The sequence below is a fragment of the Mytilus trossulus genome, chromosome 7 (assembly GCF_036588685.1).
Source record: "Mytilus trossulus isolate FHL-02 chromosome 7, PNRI_Mtr1.1.1.hap1, whole genome shotgun sequence".
Taxonomy (NCBI): domain Eukaryota; kingdom Metazoa; phylum Mollusca; class Bivalvia; order Mytilida; family Mytilidae; genus Mytilus; species Mytilus trossulus.
The window spans coordinates 43,982,967-44,002,854 of NC_086379.1; the positions used below are offsets into that span (position 1 = coordinate 43,982,967).

The window sequence follows — 19,888 nt, forward strand, 5'->3', positions numbered from 1 at the left end:
TTTTGATCTATTATAATTATTAAACGAGATAGAAGGTAATTAAATTGTACAAAATGGTTAATCGGTTGTTTGAAAGCGATTTATTTCTAAACATTAAATTAGATTTAAAGTAAGTCGAATGCTCTTAAGGCTCATTTTCACAAAACTGATTCAGATTTATTAAGAAATATTGATGAAATCAATTATATCATAGCTGTTTTCCTATACGTTGGTTAAAATTTCAATGGATATTTTTTACTGTAATTAGCCTGTTTACTAAATGTTGGCTCACTTATCGTTATTTATTCTCTTTGTAACAAGAGCTAGATTATATATTTATATGAGAACTTTCTTGCTTGAAATACTATGTTAAGAAAACAAAACAGATGATGGTAGGATTCAATTTTAAAAACCACATAGCCCATGTTTATGTTTGTTTCTTTTCCATTCAAGTCTAAAACATGTACATTGAACGATATGATGGGAACTTAATAAGTTATTCAGACATCAACCAAAGAACACTAAATAAAATAACCGTTATCTAACGGTTAATATATCATTCAAAATGATAGGTTCATCATGAATACCAGGAATTAAATCGTGTACACAAGACGCACGATTGGTCTACAAAAGATTCACTGGTAAGAGGTTAAAAAGGACAAATAAAAGACGAAGTTAAAAGCATAGAGTACCTCAACTTCCTAAAAGTTTTGCAGAATGCACCCATGTTAATCAACCTTGTGTGGATAAGATGTGAGCTTTTGTTTACAGTCAATTTGTAAGCATGATCATGACTATAATACCGCAAATCAACACATATTTGCTGACCTCTGACCTAGAGATACCCTCGGTGATTAAACCTCTATCAACAGTGACATCGACCTAGCTTTCTAATAAATAAACTTTTCATAGATACCAGATCACATTTGTGTTCGCAATTCCGTTTAGCAAAGATTCATCAGTGACGTATGCATAAAAATAAGTTAAAGGGTCAAATAAAGTAAGAAGCTGCAGAGCAAAGAGGACTCAAAAATAGACAGGTGCCTTTGTCATTGTTAAGCTCATATCAGAAACCATTTTTCTTTCAATAACATTCCTCAAATGATTTCACGCGAATATATTAACTATCCATGCGTTTGACTTGCACATTAACATATTTCCTTATTCATATTTATCAAAGCAACGCTACTCTTAACAACAAAAAAGCTTCCTTTATCACGTTAGTTCCACTTAGTAGTAAAATGAGCATCAAGACAAGATCAACATAGGAGTCTACTTCTTATTACTTGAAAATTTAGTAGGAATGGAAAAACACCAAAACGATAACTAGGAATTGAAAAACTAGAACAAGAAGTAGGAGAACAAAAGGACAAGCATATTAAAACATAAACATAACAAAGGCTAACACATTTTACCATATATAAAAACGAATATAACAAAAATGAAACTTACATGTGACAGATACTAACACAGTCACCGTAAAAAAGAAAGGACAGAAGGAAGACATGTGGTTCTAGGACAAAGACACTCGCACGATTACCGTAAAAGGACAATGATGAGAAGTTTACCATTGAAAAGCCTTTGTCTTATTTTTCATTTCTTCCAATAATTTGTGGTTTTTCAATGTTGATCAATAACGTAATTTTTTGGCTATTAACTTTTCAGATTCGAGTGCCACTTATCAGCATTAACAAACGTAATGGTTTGGTATCCTTTTGTTTTGTAACCTTGACCCGGAATGTTTTTTAGTGTCGTACGAATGTGTATCTTTTTTATCAAATAAAAAGTGTTTATTGGTAAATTAATAATAATAAAAAGATAATACAAACAACTTTTGAAAATATGGGTTTGCACATATTACTTAAGTAGCTTCAGGCGATGTCCTAATGATAAAAAAACGCAAGCTGAAGGTTATTTTTTGTTTAGTTTTTTTTTTAGTAGAATGTAAAGTTTGAAAACAAAAAGGAAAGTCGTAATTTTAATTATGACGCAGTTGTAGATTATTTAACAAACATCAAATAATTTATCGTTTGGTTCTTATGTTTATCAAAATGATTTATATGCAAGATAATTTGAACAGTTGCGTAATTCAAGTACAAAAAACAAAATCAAATTTAGCTTTATTTTGATAGCTGAAGAAACGTTTATTTGCAATTTATGCATGTCTCGTGCAATTATGTAACATTCGGAGTCTTTTATTTATTATTTGATTATATATACTTCCTTGTTTTGCTGAGAGTGATACAGATTGATGAAGTTTAACTAGCCAGATGGGACAATGCAAGCTCTTCCTAATATTAGGCTTTGTATTTTTTTCAAATGTTCATCATAGTCTCTTAGCTGGTTAGATCTGGTTACTGGAATACATATTAAGTATGTTTATTTACAAAAAGATTGTTTCGAATTTCTTGTTTCAAGGCAAATCTATATGTTTGTCTTTGAAACGTTTTTTTTTTAATGGAAGATTTGGCGTAGTTCATTTGAATCCTGGTATCAATGATGTGTCTACAAAAACTGACAAAATATATATATATATATATTGTCATTAGTATCCTTGATATTACCAAATGCCTCAAAAAATTATAGTTTTTCTGCTTCTATAAGATAAATTAAACAAAGATGTTCAGCAGCCGGTTGTACGAAAGTGTCATTAGCTTAATGAGTCATTAAGGCTTAATGATGCATTAAGTTGTTAATGTAACATTAGTTAATGAGTCCATTAAAATGTGTTGTACGAAGCACACTTTTGTTGCTCATTAACTAATGAACATTTAATGAAGGGTGCGTCATTAAACTATCATTAAATATTGGTTTTCCCCTAAATATTTCCCACAATTCCCTAAGTTGTAAACATCCGTCGTCTGCTATAATATTAACAACGCCCAAACTATAGAGACATGGAGAAAAAGACGCAGAGAAATCGTTCAAAAAACTTCGAATCGTCTGAAATAACACTGATCACGGAACTGGTGCAACAGAACATATCCATTATTAGTGATAAATTTAATTCAAGTCTGGGCACCAGTTCCGTGACCAGTGAAAAAAAAAAGTTGATCTGGGAGCACATAACCGAAAGGGTCAACTCTTTAGGTGTGTGCCCCAGATCCACAAAAGAAATTAAAAATAAGTGGTCAAATTTGCATCAAGAGGCCAAAAAAGCCTACTCAGAAAAGGCCCGTGACCACCAGAGAACTGGCGGTGGTCCACCACCAAAACCTTTGACAGAGGCACAGGAAAGGATTGTTGACATATACAAGGATTGCCCCAGTTTTACGGGATTGCAGGGGGTGGAGTCACCAATTGAAGATTCTAGTCTCACAACAACAGGTACAATATGTTTTTGTTTGCTTACACTTAATTTTAAATGTACTTTATGTCATCAATATAGATATTAGATGGGGTAGAAAGGGTCCTGATCTCGAGCTTAACAAATGAAATCCCGAGGTCCCAAATTTAAAAAATCCAAATCCCGACATCCCGAAAGCATCAATCCTGGAATCCCGATAAAGGTCATGCCCCTCCCCCTAAAGAAACGACAATTTCATATGAAACGTTTTTATTTGTGTGTTTTTTTCCCTTTTGAGATTTAAACTAATATATATATATATATATATATATATATATATAAATGTATAGTGTATAGTGTACATACTTCCATATTTGGATTATTATTCTTTAGACATACAGCATTCATAATTTAAAAACCTGATATTGGGCCTTCAATAAAATTCTTATAATTTGATTCATATTAAAGTTAAGAAGCATTATATGTAGATGTACTATTATAGTATTCAATCATCACATGATGACATATTGTTTCACCATAATATAAGTTCTGGAATTTACAACTCAAAGCTGTATAACTGATAGGTGCGAGTGTAAGACTGATTAAGCGAGAGATTTCAACTGCAAGAAAGTCTATCCCTGTTCCTTTTTCATTTTAGAAGAGTCAATGACACTATATACCTGGTACTCTTTGATACATTAATGTAAATTTACCTACAGGTTTCTGCCTTACCTATATACTACTATTTCTGCTGTGTACTTCATACAAAATGTTTATGATTCATCATTGCAATGTATATACATGTACTCTTTATTGAATACTAATGATACAAACATTTAGACAAAACAGTCAAACAAATAAAAACACAATTACCATATGATATATTTTTTTCTCATCATTACATGAAATCTCTGTTCATGTTTTATGTTACTTCAGTGTATGTGAATATTAAATTTTAAGCCAACTATCATGGTTATGTAAGCTATATCATTTAAGATAATTATGTAAAATGTTACCTTCTTACTTTTTTTATTGGTTTTAAGTTTTGAGTGAAAATTAATTATCCCCGGCTTAGTATATTTCTAGGATTTTAATTGGTTAACACACGTCATTACAAAACCTATAGCCCCTTGGTGTTGCTAACCCATATCCCCTGATGTTGTAAACCATTATCCTGGTGAACTTCACACAAGTTTTCTTTAGTTCCATGATAGCTCCTAGCTTCCAAAATAGTTTCAACAAGAACTTGATAGAGGTACAACACAATAAAATATTATTATTTTAACATGTAACTTGTCTGTTTTGTAGGCACCTGCATCATATTACTGTATTCATATTTCATTGGGGATCACACTTTCGATTAACTTACCGGTAACTGTTATATTTTATCTGTCTTTTTCGAAATAAAATAAGAATAGTGAAGCACAATTTAAAAAAAGAAGCAACACAGGTTATTCATTGTGCACCATATTTTTTATGTTATTTCAACATAGATTTTTTTTAATGGTCATTCCTTAAATACATGGTGACTTGGGTGGAGAGTTGTCTCCTTGGCTATTATACCACATCTTCTTATAAAATATATATCAATAGACTATTTATTACTTCAAATCATTGATTTATTATGATAAGCTAGAAAAGTTTTTTTTATGTCTTTAAGGTCATGAGGCAGTTGAAATTGTTGGTACGCCACAATCAATGAATTTACTATCAAAGTTTGTTGATCAATTCAAAGAAGGATCTGCTAATTCTGTATCCACAAGCCATCCCAGTCCATCAATAGAGTGTGAAGAGAGAGCACCTGCAGCATCAACAGAAGATGTGCAGATCATTGATGTGCATTTAACATCTGAAAAGTATAAATTTACCTGTATTACTTTAAAATAACATCATATATGGAGACATAAGCTGTTCTAGCAAAATATTTGAAGTGAAAGCCTTTATACAAGGTTCACATAATAATACAAACTAGGATATTTATTTATACAGAAATAAACTATTAGTTAAATACATGACTCAGAGGCCATGTTAGTTAAAATTGTTCTCGTCTGTCCTTTAAAAAATTAAGTAATTAAGTTTTACATATACTAGTATATGTATTCTAAGCAACCTATAAAAAAGAAGATGGGGTATGATTGCCAATGAGAAAACTATCCACAAAAGACCAAAATGACACAAACATTAACAACTATAGGTCACCATACAGCCTTCAACAATGAGCAAAGCCCATACCGTAAAGTCAGCTATAAAAGGCCCTGATAAGACAATGTAAAACAATTCAAACGAGAAAACAAACGGTATTATTTATGTAAAAAAAGGAAAGAAAAACAAATATGTAACACATGAACATACGATTACCACTGAATTACAGGCTCCTGACTTGGGAGAGGCACATACATAAATAATGTGGCGGGGTTAAACATGTTAGCCGGATCCAAACCCTCCCCTAACCTTGGACAGTGGTATAACAGTATGAACTATAAAAATCAGTTGAAAAAAGCTTAACTCATCAGATAGACAAAAATACAAGTGGACATAACCGGGTACTTATACATTCCGACACAAAAAGACAAAAGGAACAGATCTGAGAGTACTCACAGTTATCTGACAGCTAGTATAAAGCCATTAACAACTAATAAAAAAAATCATGCCTCTAAGACTCAACAAATATTTGTTTTTTTCTACAAAAAATTATTTGGGTTAAAACAATCCTGACAAACACTTTGAACAGGGAGAAATTAATAGCAGAGATAAAGGTCTTTTTCTAAAAGCAATAAATAACACTCAGCGACTTATCTTCAACCTCGGAAACAAAATTATATGTACTGTATGACTGCTCAAATAAAATGCTTTTAATAAACTTTTCTATGCTTTCAGAACCAAGAAGAGGAAAATAAAACCTGAAGATGTGACAAGAATGCAATATGAGGTGCTGGTTGAACAAAAGAAAAAATTAATTCAGCAAACACTATATTATGAACTAATGAATAAGAAGCTTAAAATACATCTAGACATTGAAGATTGATTTAATTATTTGATTATTGTGATTACATATACCGACTTTGGTTTTAAGAGAATATTTGTTTGTTATCTTAACATAATTTTCACACTGGTTAGATGCATAATATTGTTTTAACCATTAGTTTCAGTATATTTTTTTAGCACAATGGCCTGAATATCAATTTAAAAGATGTAGATTTAGTATGACTGCTTATGGGACAGCCCGTCATCCAAGACACAATGAAGTTGAATTGAGGTGGCTCAGGACTTTTCGACTGTGTATAATTTCACGCATGAGTTACAAAAGTATTTGTCGTAAATTCAATATGATTTTTTTGAATATTTTGATTGATTAGAAATGTTGAATCATTGTAGCTATGTGACTAATAGAATATTTTCGTTATTATCCGTATTTGTTAAAGGGTCAAAATGACATTTCAATTTTCACCATTTTCCCGCCAAGACTTGGGTTTTAAGGCAAAATATTTGTTTCACTTATCGGTGACCTATTTTTTTTATTAGCTCATTCTTTGAAGCTATATTCTAGCTTTTCATATAACAGTTTTGGAGCAATTATCAGAGAACGTTTTTTTGATATTCGGATAAAAATATGTCAACACCTCTATTTTCCCGATCACTTCATTGAAAAATAGTCCTTTTACATACCTGTTTAAAAGTAAAATTTTGAGCTTAAATGGTTCGTGACCCCCTATTTTTTTTCGACCAATTTGATTTGATTGATTTTCTGTAAAGAGTAAAATAACCAAAAATATGGCACTTCTGATAGAAACTTCGATTAGGCCCGAGCCACCTTAAGCAATTAAAGGTTGCAGTTTGTTCTGGTCTTATACAGAACATGATCAAACAAGGACCCTTTTCACTTTAATTATATCTAAAATTTTTGGTATTTTTCAGTAGGGGTAATTTATATCATTTATATGTCCAAAAATTCTCATTGCTTAATAACTTGTTTACTTAGTGTGAATTTCATGATTTTGAATGCTAAAATTGTATGTACTGTGTAACAACTTACCTGCATATATATATTTAATTATTGGCTAAAAAAGGTTCTTGTAATGTAGTTTCTTACACCATTTCCATCTTCTTGGCCATTGTTTTGTCCATTAATCTCCCCAATGTCAACATCTTGGTCCTGGTCCAATTGTGGCTCTCTTAAAAGAATTGCCAAATTGTGCAAGACTGCACAAGCACCTATTTCAATCAAAGCGCGAAAGCGCTGTAAAGGCAGTTAATTACAGGTTGTGTGTATTTCTAGTCCAGTTATACCATTATCTTCCATAGAACAGAGGTGGTTTGTAGAATTTAAGATTCAGAGTTCTTTTGTACCTAGTTCACCTATATCTATAGTCTATGTTTACAGTATATTTTATGTGCCTCCCATGAAATGCATTTTTAGCCATGGCCTTGTCAGTTTGCTTTAAATTTATGAGTTTGACTGTCCCTTTGGTGTCTTTCGTCCCTCTTCTTTAGACATATAAGAACTTTTCCTTTTCAATATAAATAGACTATTCTTAATTATTGATTGTATACACATATTCTATGACTCTCATAAAAAATAGTTCACAAAGATTGACTAGTCTCTGTACTGTGTGTATAGCAAGAACATCAAGTAACATAATGGTAAATGTACATAGTAACATGTCAACTTTTTTTATGACCATACCTGGCAACTGTCAGTATTTGCAGAGTATTTCCCCCATCGAGCTCAAGGCTCCCAAATGGAAATTTTGTAAGAGCAATTTTGTCGACTATTTTAAAGAAAACAATTAATTCAACAATGGTTATGAGCTTGTTAATGCACGAAGAAGCCAAAAACCACATTAGAATATATTTGAAGGGAATCCATGACAAATCGTCCCACTTTAAAAACAAGAGTGCACACACTGAAATGTCTCGCCTTCTTTACTAATCATTGATATTATGTTGATAATCCTAATAATAAAGCTTTATTACAACTGTCACATAATCTTAACATAAACCAAGAAAACTAAACATTGACAATTGAACCATGAAAATGAGGTCAAGGTTAGATAAACCATGCCAGGTAGGCAAGTACAGCTAACAATTCTTCCATACAACAAATAAAATTGACTTATTGCTTATAGTTTAAGAAAAACAGATCAAAACACAAAAGCTTAACACTGAGCAATGAATTGTAAAAAATGAGATCAAGGTCAAATAAAACCTGCGCGACTGACATGTAGATCATGAAATATTTCCATACACCAAATATAGTTGACCTATTGCATATAGTATTAGAAAAAAAGACCAAAACTCAAAAACTTAACTTTGACCACTGAACCATGAAAATGAGGTCAAGGTCATATGAAACCTGCCAGGTAGACCTGTACACCTTACAACCATTCTATAAACAAAATATAGAAGACCTATTGCAAACAGTATAAGAAAAACAGACCAAAACACAAAACTTAACTATAACCACAAAACCATGAAAATGAGGTCAAGGTCAGATGACACCTGCCAGTTGGACATGTACACCTTACAGTGCTTCCATACACCGAATTTACTAGACCTATTGCTTATAGTATCTCAGATATGGACTTGACCACCAAAACTTAACCTTGTTCGCTGATCCATGAAATGAGGTCGAGGTCAAGTGAAAACTGTCTGACGGGCAAGAGGACCTTGCAAGCTACGCACATACCAAATATAGTTATCCTATTACTTATAATAAGAGAGAATTTAACATTACAAAAAATTTAACTTTTTTTCAAGTAGTCACTGAACCATGAAACCTTACAACCATTCTATACACAAAATATAGAAGACCTATTGCAAACAGTATAAGAAAAACAGACCAAAACACAAAACTTAACTATAACCACTAAACCATGAAAATGAGGTCAAGGTCAGATGACACCTGCCAGTTGGACATGTACACCTTACAGTGCTTCCATACACCGAATTTACTAGACCTATTGCTTATAGTATCTCAGATATGGACTTGACCACCAAAACTTAACCTTGTTCGCTGATCCATGAAATGAGGTCGAGGTCAAGTGAAAACTGTCTGACGGGCAAGAGGACCTTGCAAGCTACGTACATACCAAATATAGTTATCCTATTACTTATAATAAGAGAGAATTTAACATTACAAAAAATTATTAACTTTTTTTTTCAAGTAGTCACTGAACCATGAAAATGAGGTCAAGGACATTGGACATGTGACTGACGGAAACTTCGTAACATGAGGCAACCATATACAAAGTATGAAGCATCCAGGTCTCCCACCTTCTAAAATATAAAGCTTTTAAGAACTGAGCTAACATCGCCGCCGCCCCCGGATCACTATCCCTATGTCGAGCTTTCTGCGACAAAAGTTGCAGGCTCGACAAAAAAACTGCCCCAACCTGGATTACCAAATCGCCCCCCACTTGTGAACCGTGTTAAATCCCGTTAATATTACCCCTGCCAACTGGTCCCACCTAATGGAAATCGGTGAAATCTAGATAAATATATTAATAACCAGGATGAATTTAGTAATGCCAACTCACCCCACTTATGGAAAAAGATGTTATCCCATGGAATATAAGTTCAATTCCATATATTGCATTATGATACACTTAACAGGTTTCTTTTCAATTGTTATGCAAATAACTTAGAGCTTCAAAACTTAGTTATTCTTTAACAATCAGGGTTTTTTTAGAATTATAATTTCAGTATATATCAATAATAGTAAGTAAATTAATTTTCGGTTTGTTTGTATTCTGTGTACATTAGTTTTCATTAAAGTGGTGCAAGTTTTTATTTTTAATTATATATATATTATTAATCTAAATATTACCGTTTTTTTATAAGTAGGGCAAGTTGGCAGGAGTAATATTAAACCAATTTCACATGTGGGGCGATTTGATAAATCAGTTTGTGGCGTTTTTTTAAAAAGTGGGGCGATTAGCCAGTGGGGCGACTTGTCCTGCTTCCATTTGAAGGCCCCCTTGGAGGTTTTGTATGACTATATGAACCATCTTTCATGTAAAACCCCCATGTGCATTTTGAAAAGTTGGCAGATATGTTTCTAACTCCAGGCAAAATCTACTGGTATGAATGAAAAAGAAGTTTTCAATTAAGGCTCTGTGGCCATAACAGCTGTCTCATTAGCATTTTAACCACTTCCAATATTTGCAATTAAAACAATAGAAGAAAATTATTCAACGCAAAAACAAAACTTACTTGTAAGTAAATATGAAATTCTCTTTACGGTATGAGTTTTTCTCATTGTTTGAGATTGTACAGTAGTACATGTACCTGTAACTGCTTATACCAATTTCTTATTCACTTTTGCTTGATTAACTCACTAAATATCATATACATTGTACCACATCTCCTTATTTTTATAAGCATTCCAATAACATGAACAATTGTAATTCAATTCTATATACCAAAGCAAAATGATCTGCACCACTTTCATTCACTAGTATGCATCTTTTGGCAAAATACAAGTTCTTAAATGACACAATATATATTTATTGATAAAAAAAATAAAATTTAGTATACAACTCTATAAACAGGTATAAAAAAACACAGCTGTGTCATAACTTGTGAAATCTGTGCTGAAAACACAAACGTTGATGGTATTTGATTAATTCCATATGTGAAGCTCAACATTAGCTCGTCAGTTGGTGGTGGACAGTTATAGTTCCTTTCTGCAGGCTAGGATGAATGGCTTTTCAGGAAAACCAATTTCACAAATCAAAACTTTCCTCTAGATTTCTCCTACAATATTCATCCAGTTTAGTTCTTTTGTTTTAATTGGACACCGTCCTGATTTTTAATTTTGCAAACCATTCAGTCTCTTGCTTGCAAATGGTGCATGAAATTAGGATGGGTATGGCAGTAGACAAGTGTCTTTAAAGTGGGTTTGTGCCCTGAAAAAAAGTTTTATAACTTAATTTTTTTGAAACTTGTGCAACACACATACCTAAATAACTATAACATAGAAGAGAGCAGCATTCGTGTCAATGTTTTGTTCCTGTTTACATTGTCATTGATATTTTTTTCAGAAAGCCTGAGCTCATGAATTCCTGTCATTACATCCTAAATTAACATAATTACTGCTAGCTAGCTAGAATAATTATCAGTATGCAATACGTACACTATCATTGTACAGCCCAAGTCTTCAGTATATATAATTGTTGCATTCATTCACTCCTGTGTTCAGTCGTTCAAAAATATTTAAACATCAACAAATGAACTTTAATAAGGACAAGAAAACACTAGAAAAGATACGTACATACAACCCGTGTTTAAGTGTATTTGAGAGAAATATATCGGGTTAAACGATTTATAAAGGAGGAATATATCTGGTTAAACGATGTATAAAGGAGGAAAAATTGTAGATATTGCATTACGATGCTTTCTACCTAATAGCACGTGGATATGTTTACATATTTAGACTTGACCCAGTATGACCCGTACCTTGTAGGTCACCGCCGTCGACTAGACTACAGTCGTGTATTAGACAACAAAAAGCTTAAGCCTGTACTATTTGTGTGAAGTAAATGTGTTTGTTCTGTACATTTAAATTGTTTTACCTGATAGCAAGGACGTAAATCTATCCGTTTCCTTCTCAATTCACTTTGTCAAATTCTTCGAGCTTCTTCGAAACATACGTATTACTGCGCCGGAAGTGAGAAAAATATGAGAAATCCTCGTAAAATAATGCTATTTTCAATTTTGTGGAATCCATTTTGTTATATTTATTATACAAAGATAAAAAAAAAGTTACGATTAATTATGAATTTGATATCATTATACGGAACGTTTGTGGACTATTTTTTCCATAGCTGTAAAACGGTCATTTTGGCGGGAAATCATGTACACATACACACGTAGATTGGCTGGTACCCGATCGTAATGTTACACATCACATACACAAAAAGCTAATACCCGGAACGTAGTACCGGGAACCAGGATAATACGTAGACAACATACATAACTAATACCGAAATTGAAAACGCTTTACAGTTTCTCGTTCATAAACCGAATTCCGCTTTGAATTATAGAAGATGCAATATTAATCATGTTCAGTCGACTTTTCATTGTTATATCAACGTCTGAACTAATTAAAGAATCTTTAGATGTCAGATAACACTCGAAATTGACCCGACCTCTTTCCGCACGGAATACACATAATGATAGTTTGTAGTCAGGTTGACTGCTTATAATGCAAAATACACACTCATAACATGTTCTATAAAACAAACAAAACACACTGATCGTTTCTTTAGTCCCCAATGTAAATGAAAGAAATAAAAACCATATCATACCATAAAAAGAAGAGGAGAAATTCGAACATTTCCGGATCTATTTCTGGCCAAAAGACCCCCTGCAAAGATTGCGTATGAAAAGATGAACCTCATGACTTAAAAGTCAGGCCTTAAAGCACTGCCTTTAATAAAAAATAAAGCAATAGTGAACTATATTATACATTGTTGTATTTCAATGTATTGATCCTGAAAAAAATTAAACTACAGGATGTTCAATTCTGCAAATATAAACTAATATTACAGATTAAAAATGTGTCAAGGTTTAATTTTGTGATTAGATAACAACACAGAGATGTTGGTATATATTCAGGAAAACCAGGGGTGTCATCATATCACTAGTTACTATGTGAGGTACTAGTAGTCAAAAGCTATACAGAACACTAAGGAATGTCAGAGGCTCACAGAGGGAAAACAATGACATGCATTAATCCATTATACATTTTCATTACCAAATCATCCAATTTACACTCGGAATACTTAAAATGCTTAAATTTAATGTTAAAAGTGTTATTAAAAATTAATACATACATGTACACGATACAAAAAATTCACAGCAAATCCTGAATGTATGCCAAACATATCAGGTTGAGTTTTTTCAATATATGTATTTTGCTCAAGGGATATAAACTCAAGCCAGGAATGTCTGAGACCTTTCATGTGAAATCAAATAGATGAATTTAAGGTGCAAAATAAGTGACATGCAAATTCAACAGTCAATCATGCTAACTCAGACAAAGCATTAAAAGATGATTCGTGTTATATCTGAAGAATGGTAAAGGCTTATTTTCCTACAACTTTTTCTGCCTTTCAACTACATGTATTTTTACCATAAATGTATTGTTGTTAAACCTGAGACTTTCATTGCAATTAACTTGAAATAGGGAAAGTGATCTGGCTGTCGTGTTGGCTTACTTCTTAAAAGCTTAATTTAAAAGGTCCAAGACCTGGATGCTTCATACATTTGTACTTTGTATGTACATGTAGACCCTTAATGTTACTTAGTTTCTATCATAAGTTAATGCATAAATCAACTATAATTTGGTATATGGAATGATTGTTTTTTTCGTTGTTTCTTGTCAGTACTCTCTATATTTTTTGTGCTTATCCTTACAAGCATGTGCTTGTCCTGCATTTGATTCCAACAGTAAACTTTATTTATTGAAAGTTGGCACAGATATTGTATGTGTACATGTATGGTATAGGAGATTAAGTCCATGAAATTAATTATAGGCAGTGGCTATTTGAAAGGCACTGGCAAAATAGAAAATAATGCTATTTTGCCTGCAATAATTAAAATGTTGGATTGATGTGTTTGGTAGAGAATAAAAAAAAAAAATATGCTAAAATATGCAACTATTTTGTAATTTTTATTTCATGTTTTTCAGATTTCAGAACCCCCTTTGACCACCCTCTATTTTATAGAAAAATGTTTAAGTATTATAATTGTCATCTTTAATAACTAAGACAAAATCGTACAGAAATTAAAAAAAAATTAGGGAGCATCACTCAATCGTCTGCATAGTGATAGATGTTCCGAGCTCTGAGGGTCCGAGTTGTCTCAAAATGTTTTATGGGTCGAGTCGGCTGGCACAATATTATACTTGACGACGGATAACTTGGAATTAATTACTTTTTTATGAGCCTGGCAGATGTCCCCGGGATAAAAGTTGACAAGCTTTGTTTTCTTCCTACCTTTAAAGCAATGTAGTGCATCATTGTGTTCAAGCTGTTGTCCGATAGACTATATTTCAATGTTTACGGGGCACCTGTTGTTCGGCATTCCATTGTAGATGTGTATTCAACGATCACTTATGCGCATGTCTATAAAGAAGCCCTATTGAGGCTCACAAAGGGTAATATGGCCTCTAGATACATCTTTATCCCAATAATATATTAAAGGTATACCTAACATTTATTTAACGGGGTTCAGATATTTGAGATTTCATCAGAGACATATAATACAATTGTATTTTATGTCTCTGGTTTCATGAAAGAAAATGTAAGAAGGCAGTTTACAATGTATAAACTAACATATGGAAAAAAGGGGGCGGCGCTGTCGTCATGATTGTTTGAATAATCTCTTCCGATATCATCTACCAATTTTTTTTAAAATATATTAAAAGGGAGCGACACCACTCTCTCCTGCATTCACAAATCAAATGTTAAATGAATATATGGTACGATTGCCAATGAGACAAACGTCCACAGGAGCCAAAAAATGACACAGAAATTAACAACTACAGGTCACCGTACGGCCCGTTCAACAATGAGCACAGCCCATATTGCATAGTCAGCTATAAATGTTGTGATTAACTTGTTTAGCTAAATTATAGTCCAGTATACAGGAAATCCGAAAAAAAAGTCAGAAAAAAGTTCAAAGTACTGGCTTGCCGATCTATGATCAACTAATATTCTTGGAAGAGCCCTATTTCAAGGCAAAATATGGTTTTGGACTCAATCCACCGAGGATATTTATTGTTTGCAATATTTTTGTGAACAAAATTTTGGTATGTTAAATAGGCAACGATAAAGGGGGGTCAAATAAAAAAAAGTGAAATATTATAGGGGGGGTCAAGAAAACTAAATGTGTATGATTTCAAAATGACCAGCCCCTTTCCCAGGTAAAAAATAGTAAGTCCCTAAATGAATACAGTATTTCACTGTCAGTCGAAAATATTGATTAATGAAAAAAACTCCCGTATAATATATTTTATATATATTTTAGACACTATACTTATCGGGTTTTAAAGATATCATACCAATTATTGTGCAGACTCTCTCAGGGTGCATCCTAAGTTCTCCATGTAGACAGTGGAAACGTCTTTTCCACCATCCAAAAGCTCTTTCTATTGTAACTCTTGTTCTGCAATGTGAACCATTGTATCTTTCTTGGCTCTGGTCAGATGGTCTCAAGTATGGTGTAACTAAATAGGGTTTACAGGCATAACCACTGTCACCAAGAAGAATACCATTTTGTAAACCGTTGTTGTCCCTCTCTAAAACGGTTCTTAGGTTGCTGGTCCTTAACATATGACTGTCGTGGGTACTGCCTGGCCATCTTGCTACTAGATTTGTGAACCTTCCTAGAATAAAGAGATTTTACTATATGAATTAAACCAAATATAACTTCAACTAAATTAAATTATAATTGAGTATCATGCGATGTTTTTCTCTCTCTTTTTTTAAAGGGGAAGCGATTTAAAATTTTAACAGAGTCGTTTCCGCATGTTTTTTAAGCTCTGACTACAATTAAGTCTTCAGTTTATATTTGAATTGTGATTCGGCTACCAACGCAGCGTTTTATTAGTACAGTGACAAGCGATTGTCAATGAATGGCATGCACTCTTGATTTGACAGAAAGATTTATTTTATACTTGCAGTACATACCTTTGCTGTCACAAACAGCCTGTACATTGATGGAAGGGTACCCTTTTCTGTTTATAAAGGCAGGTTCATTTTCAGACGGGCGCTGTATCCGAACATGTGTCCCATCGATACAGCCAATTACTCCAGGGAAGCCAGCCATTTTGTAGAAATCATTCTTTATTTCTCTCTTCTCGTCCTCGGAAGGCCATTTTACATAAACTGGGAGGAGCTCTGACAAGGCAAGGGATACCTTTCTTACTACTCGAGATGCAGTTCCCTTATCTATTCCAACAGTATCTCCCAACACTTGCAGAAAGTTGCCAGTAGCATAGAAACGTAATGCTATCAAGACCTATATTTAAAAGAAATGTTTTAAATGTCATAAAGACTTGTACATTAACAGATTTAATTTTTCATCTTTATTGCATCTTTGTTTGCGTAAAGTCAATTCATAATTATACACTTAAAGTCATTTCAATTTTCACCTGTCTTTGATAATATTCATAGTTATCAAGAATTATACTCCCCCTCCCCCTCCCCTAAATTCATTCTGGAAAGCGTAAACAAATCTAGCTTTGTTTCTCTTTGTTATTTTTAGAGCGTACCCGAACCAAGTTTTATCCAAGTATTTATGTGTTCTCTTTTAGATATAGTTAAGCGGAACCTCCTAGAAATGTGTCACATAATAAATACCGATTTCGAGATAGAAAAGAACAACACAATTTAGACAAAATTATGTTTTTGCTTTGGAGTGCTTTTTATTCCACCTTGGCAAATCCATAAAAGGGCATTCAAACGTCAAAGCAATCTCGGACTAAGTTATCAATTGTAATATACAGATTTGTGTTAAATATGTTTATTTACTTTTTAAATCGGGTACAGGTGTAACAATTAGGTTTACTATTTGATGGAAGAAACCGGATCGGGAACAAAAATAGTGCCCGTTATCGCTCCCAATGTTATAGATACATGACGTCATTTAGTAAACAGTATTTTGACAGGTGGAAATGGGTTTGTATGCGAAAACTGTTTCATAATTTACCTGGAGCTCTACAGAGAGAGCCTGTGATCTCTTAGTGGGTTGCTGCAATTTGTCTCTAAGTAAGTTACAAATGAACCTTATACTTTCTTTGTTGAATCTGTATCTTTTCCTAACTTCCTCGTCGCGCATTTGATCTAAGTGATCAATTCTTTCCCTGTACACACGGTCATTTCGCTGGCGTCCGAGTTGGTCAAATAAAACATTGGCTGCCATCTTTAATTGCTAATGAACGCTTAATGATGCCCCATGGGCATCATTAAATAATTTGATTTTTAATGACAGTTTAATGAACTTTTACTTCATTAAAATATTTGTACAACAGATTTAATGACACATTAGTTAATGATGCGCTAATGACACTTTAATGAGCCGTTAACTTTAATGAAACGTTCGTACAACCGGCTGCAGGTGGTATAAACACCATTTTGGGCAAGGCCTTGACTCATATCTTATTTTGTCAACTTCAACATGATAGTGACATTTCTGCCCTAAAGTTTCTAGATCATATAATCCTCAAATTGCTCAATAAAAGTATTAAAATGTTTTGGACATTTGATTTGTTTGTAATGTTTGTAATCGAATTCAGGAACATGCCGCAGATGCTCCCATTGAACCGTAATGTATTTCGTGTGTTCGCATGTGAAAAAGGGTGGAAATAGCACTCTAATAATTAAATGCAATGGTAGCGTTTTCTTGATTTACCTTTCACTTTGATTACTCTACACTAATTTCTACAATTTCTAGTAAATAGATTTTTATTACAAAAAATATACGTTTTTGATACCAAGTCGGGAAAATGGCTATTGTTATCTTGTAGTTCGTTTCTGTGTGTGTTGCATTTTAGTGTTTCTGTTGTGTCGTTGTTCTCCTCTTATTTTTGATGTGTTTCTCTCAGTTTTAGTTTGTAACCCGGATTGTTCTTTCTCAATCCATACATTGATTTCAAACAGTGGTATACTACTGTTGCCATTATTTGATAAATTGATTATCCTTTTTTTCTTGATGTATAACAGTAAACGGGCTACCGACTAAGTTTTTTCGCCATTCACTGTCAAAGTGGTTGTCGAAGTGGACAAAATACAACAAAATGAAGAAATAAGCGTATCGTCCTCGCGTTATCGGCTGTACACGGTTATGTTCAACGTTTTTTACGTCCAACTAGATTACAAATCGGTTAATAAAGCGAAAACAAAGTCAGTGAATTTAGATTATTTCAAAGCAATGAAATGGAGTTTAATTAATCATCAACAAACATGTATCATTTTTAAAGGAAAATATGTGTTCTAGCAATTGACGTTTAGACAAACATGACAAAATAATAACAGTTTTCGCCGATTCTACACGCGCTCTTACAAATGTGCACCTATTCTGAGAGAATTCAATTGGTAATAGTTAAGACAATAAAATCGATCAATGCATCAAAATTTTTTTTCAAGTTCAACGAGCCATCTTTGAATACAAAGTTTTACAAAAATAAACATTAGTTGTCAAACACATGTTCACCGATTTGACTCTCATATTTGGTGTACCACATACTAAAATGTATAACCAAATTATAAAATGTCTAAAATAAACAATTGACAAGGCATATAATCAATTATGTGAATCAGCAATTAGTGTGTATTTTAGTCTAGACGCCATCTAATTATCTATCAGGAAACTCCAAAAGACTTCCGACGGTCATATAACCCGATATAAGCATAAATATAGATATAAATAGATTGCGAACTCGTGTAATTGGATTTCTGTCGGTATGTATGATTTCATATCATAGGTTAATATGTATGTTATTAATCATCCTTGTTACCTGTATATGAGTGTGTTTTTTGGCTGAATTAGTTAATGAAATTGTTAATCATTGTTTCACACTTTTAATGTTTACACTCTTTTCCTTTTAATAACTGAACATGCCCAATCAATGAGTAACACGTCTCTAGTCCAGGAGTCGAATTGAACTTCACATGAATACGAATTCAATGAGGTCGGAATGAGGCCTCTTAATATTGCTATTTTGTATATATTATCATTTTTGTATAGTCAGCCTTGGTGCTTCATTTATGTTTTAGTGTACTCAGTTAACCTTGTGCTGTTTTTTTTACTATATTTGTTTGCATGCTGCATACTTTGTGTAATATGCTTTTGTATATGTTTATTTTTTTTATTTTTGGATAAGGTTATTTCTTAATGGTTGTCAATATGCTGAATCAAATTAGATTAAAATACAAAAATCTATCTGAATTTTAAACCAATAACCTGATGAACATTTTCGTTTTTTGCCACATTCCATAAGAGCTGAGGTTAAAGTATGTGTCCAAATTTAAAACAAATTTTCTTAATATTTTGATACGGAATGTTGCACGTATGAATTTAAATTATCGTGTGTTTGAAAGAAGTCATGATAAGACTGACCGCATGTATATAGATATTATTCACGTGTCAATTGCGTGTTTATATGTCAAACTATGGACTTGTTTGTTTAGTCCTCCTTATTCTACTTTGCATTGATGTTTTTTTCCACCTGATTTGACTAAAGAATTCTGAATATCCTCGTTGTATCTTCCATCTTATCTTAAAATATATATGTTTATAGTTTCTGTTATAAACGACGAACTTAATCAGAAGCAATTGTTTGTCAAAAAAAATACAGAAAAAGGCAGAAGTTACAACAAAAAAAAACAAGACAAAGAAAAATTGGAGACATAATTTGGAAAAAGCAAAAAAACGACAAACGAATCCACAAAAAAGAACAACATATAAAGATAACATTTGAAACTCCATGTTTTCATGTGCTCATAAAGGGTGAGACGTCCCGGTAACAGTTAACACAGTTTTGTGAGTTTAAGGGATAAAGAATTGCATTATGTATGGTTCATCTACATGAACATGTATCTATTTTAATTTCGAAAA

General features: G+C 32.8%; 2 protein-coding genes and 1 long non-coding RNA gene across 4 annotated transcripts; 1 reads left to right on the forward strand and 2 right to left on the reverse strand.

The window, feature by feature from the left end:
- Nucleotides 1–2,624: 2,624 nt before the first annotated feature.
- LOC134726429 (uncharacterized) lies at nucleotides 2,625–6,290 on the forward strand. Its single transcript, XM_063590832.1, has 3 exons — nucleotides 2,625–3,306; nucleotides 4,926–5,121; nucleotides 6,143–6,290. The coding sequence occupies exons 1-3, from the start codon at nucleotides 2,877–2,879 to the stop codon at nucleotides 6,288–6,290; spliced, it is 774 nt and encodes a 257-aa protein (XP_063446902.1). The 5' UTR covers nucleotides 2,625–2,876.
- LOC134725124 (putative nuclease HARBI1) lies at nucleotides 4,919–17,388 on the reverse strand. 2 transcript variants are annotated; one of them, XM_063588678.1, is made up of 5 exons: nucleotides 16,982–17,388; nucleotides 15,961–16,291; nucleotides 15,333–15,656; nucleotides 7,299–7,477; nucleotides 4,919–5,114 (listed from the first exon to the last, which is right to left on the reverse strand). In XM_063588678.1, exons 1-4 carry the CDS (start codon nucleotides 17,192–17,194, stop codon nucleotides 7,317–7,319), a joined length of 1,029 nt encoding a protein of 342 aa, XP_063444748.1. In that variant the 5' UTR covers nucleotides 17,195–17,388; the 3' UTR covers nucleotides 4,919–5,114; nucleotides 7,299–7,316. The 2 variants fall into 2 exon arrangements, 1 of the variants encoding a protein (XP_063444748.1); XR_010108520.1 differs by lacking the exons at nucleotides 15,333–15,656; nucleotides 15,961–16,291; nucleotides 16,982–17,388 and adding an exon at nucleotides 14,266–14,395 and having other exon boundaries at nucleotides 5,101–5,114.
- Nucleotides 10,756–12,482, reverse strand: LOC134725123 (uncharacterized). The gene is made up of 2 exons (XR_010108519.1): nucleotides 11,839–12,482; nucleotides 10,756–11,172 (listed from the first exon to the last, which is right to left on the reverse strand). It is a non-coding gene; the product is annotated as an uncharacterized LOC134725123 (long non-coding RNA).
- Nucleotides 17,389–19,888: the final 2,500 nt, after the last annotated feature.

What these genes read in the sequence shown, in the direction of transcription:
- LOC134726429 (XM_063590832.1), top strand. Translation starts at nt 2,877, where the DNA reads ATGGAGAAAAAGACGCAGAGAAATCGTTCAAAAAACTTCGAATCGTCT. An exon ending in TTCTAGTCTCACAACAACAG is followed by an intron (nt 3,307 to 4,925) that starts GTACAATATGTT and finishes TATGTCTTTAAG; the next exon opens with GTCATGAGGCAGTTGAAATT. An exon ending in GTGCATTTAACATCTGAAAA is followed by an intron (nt 5,122 to 6,142) that starts GTATAAATTTAC and finishes CTATGCTTTCAG; the next exon opens with AACCAAGAAGAGGAAAATAA.
- LOC134725124 (XM_063588678.1), bottom strand. Translation starts at nt 17,194, where the DNA reads ATGGCAGCCAATGTTTTATTTGACCAACTCGGACGCCAGCGAAATGAC. An exon ending in CTCTCTCTGTAGAGCTCCAG is followed by an intron (nt 16,292 to 16,981) that starts GTAAATTATGAA and finishes TTTTAAATATAG; the next exon opens with GTCTTGATAGCATTACGTTT. An exon ending in GAGAGTCTGCACAATAATTG is followed by an intron (nt 7,478 to 15,332) that starts GTATGATATCTT and finishes TGATTGAAATAG; the next exon opens with GTGCTTGTGCAGTCTTGCAC.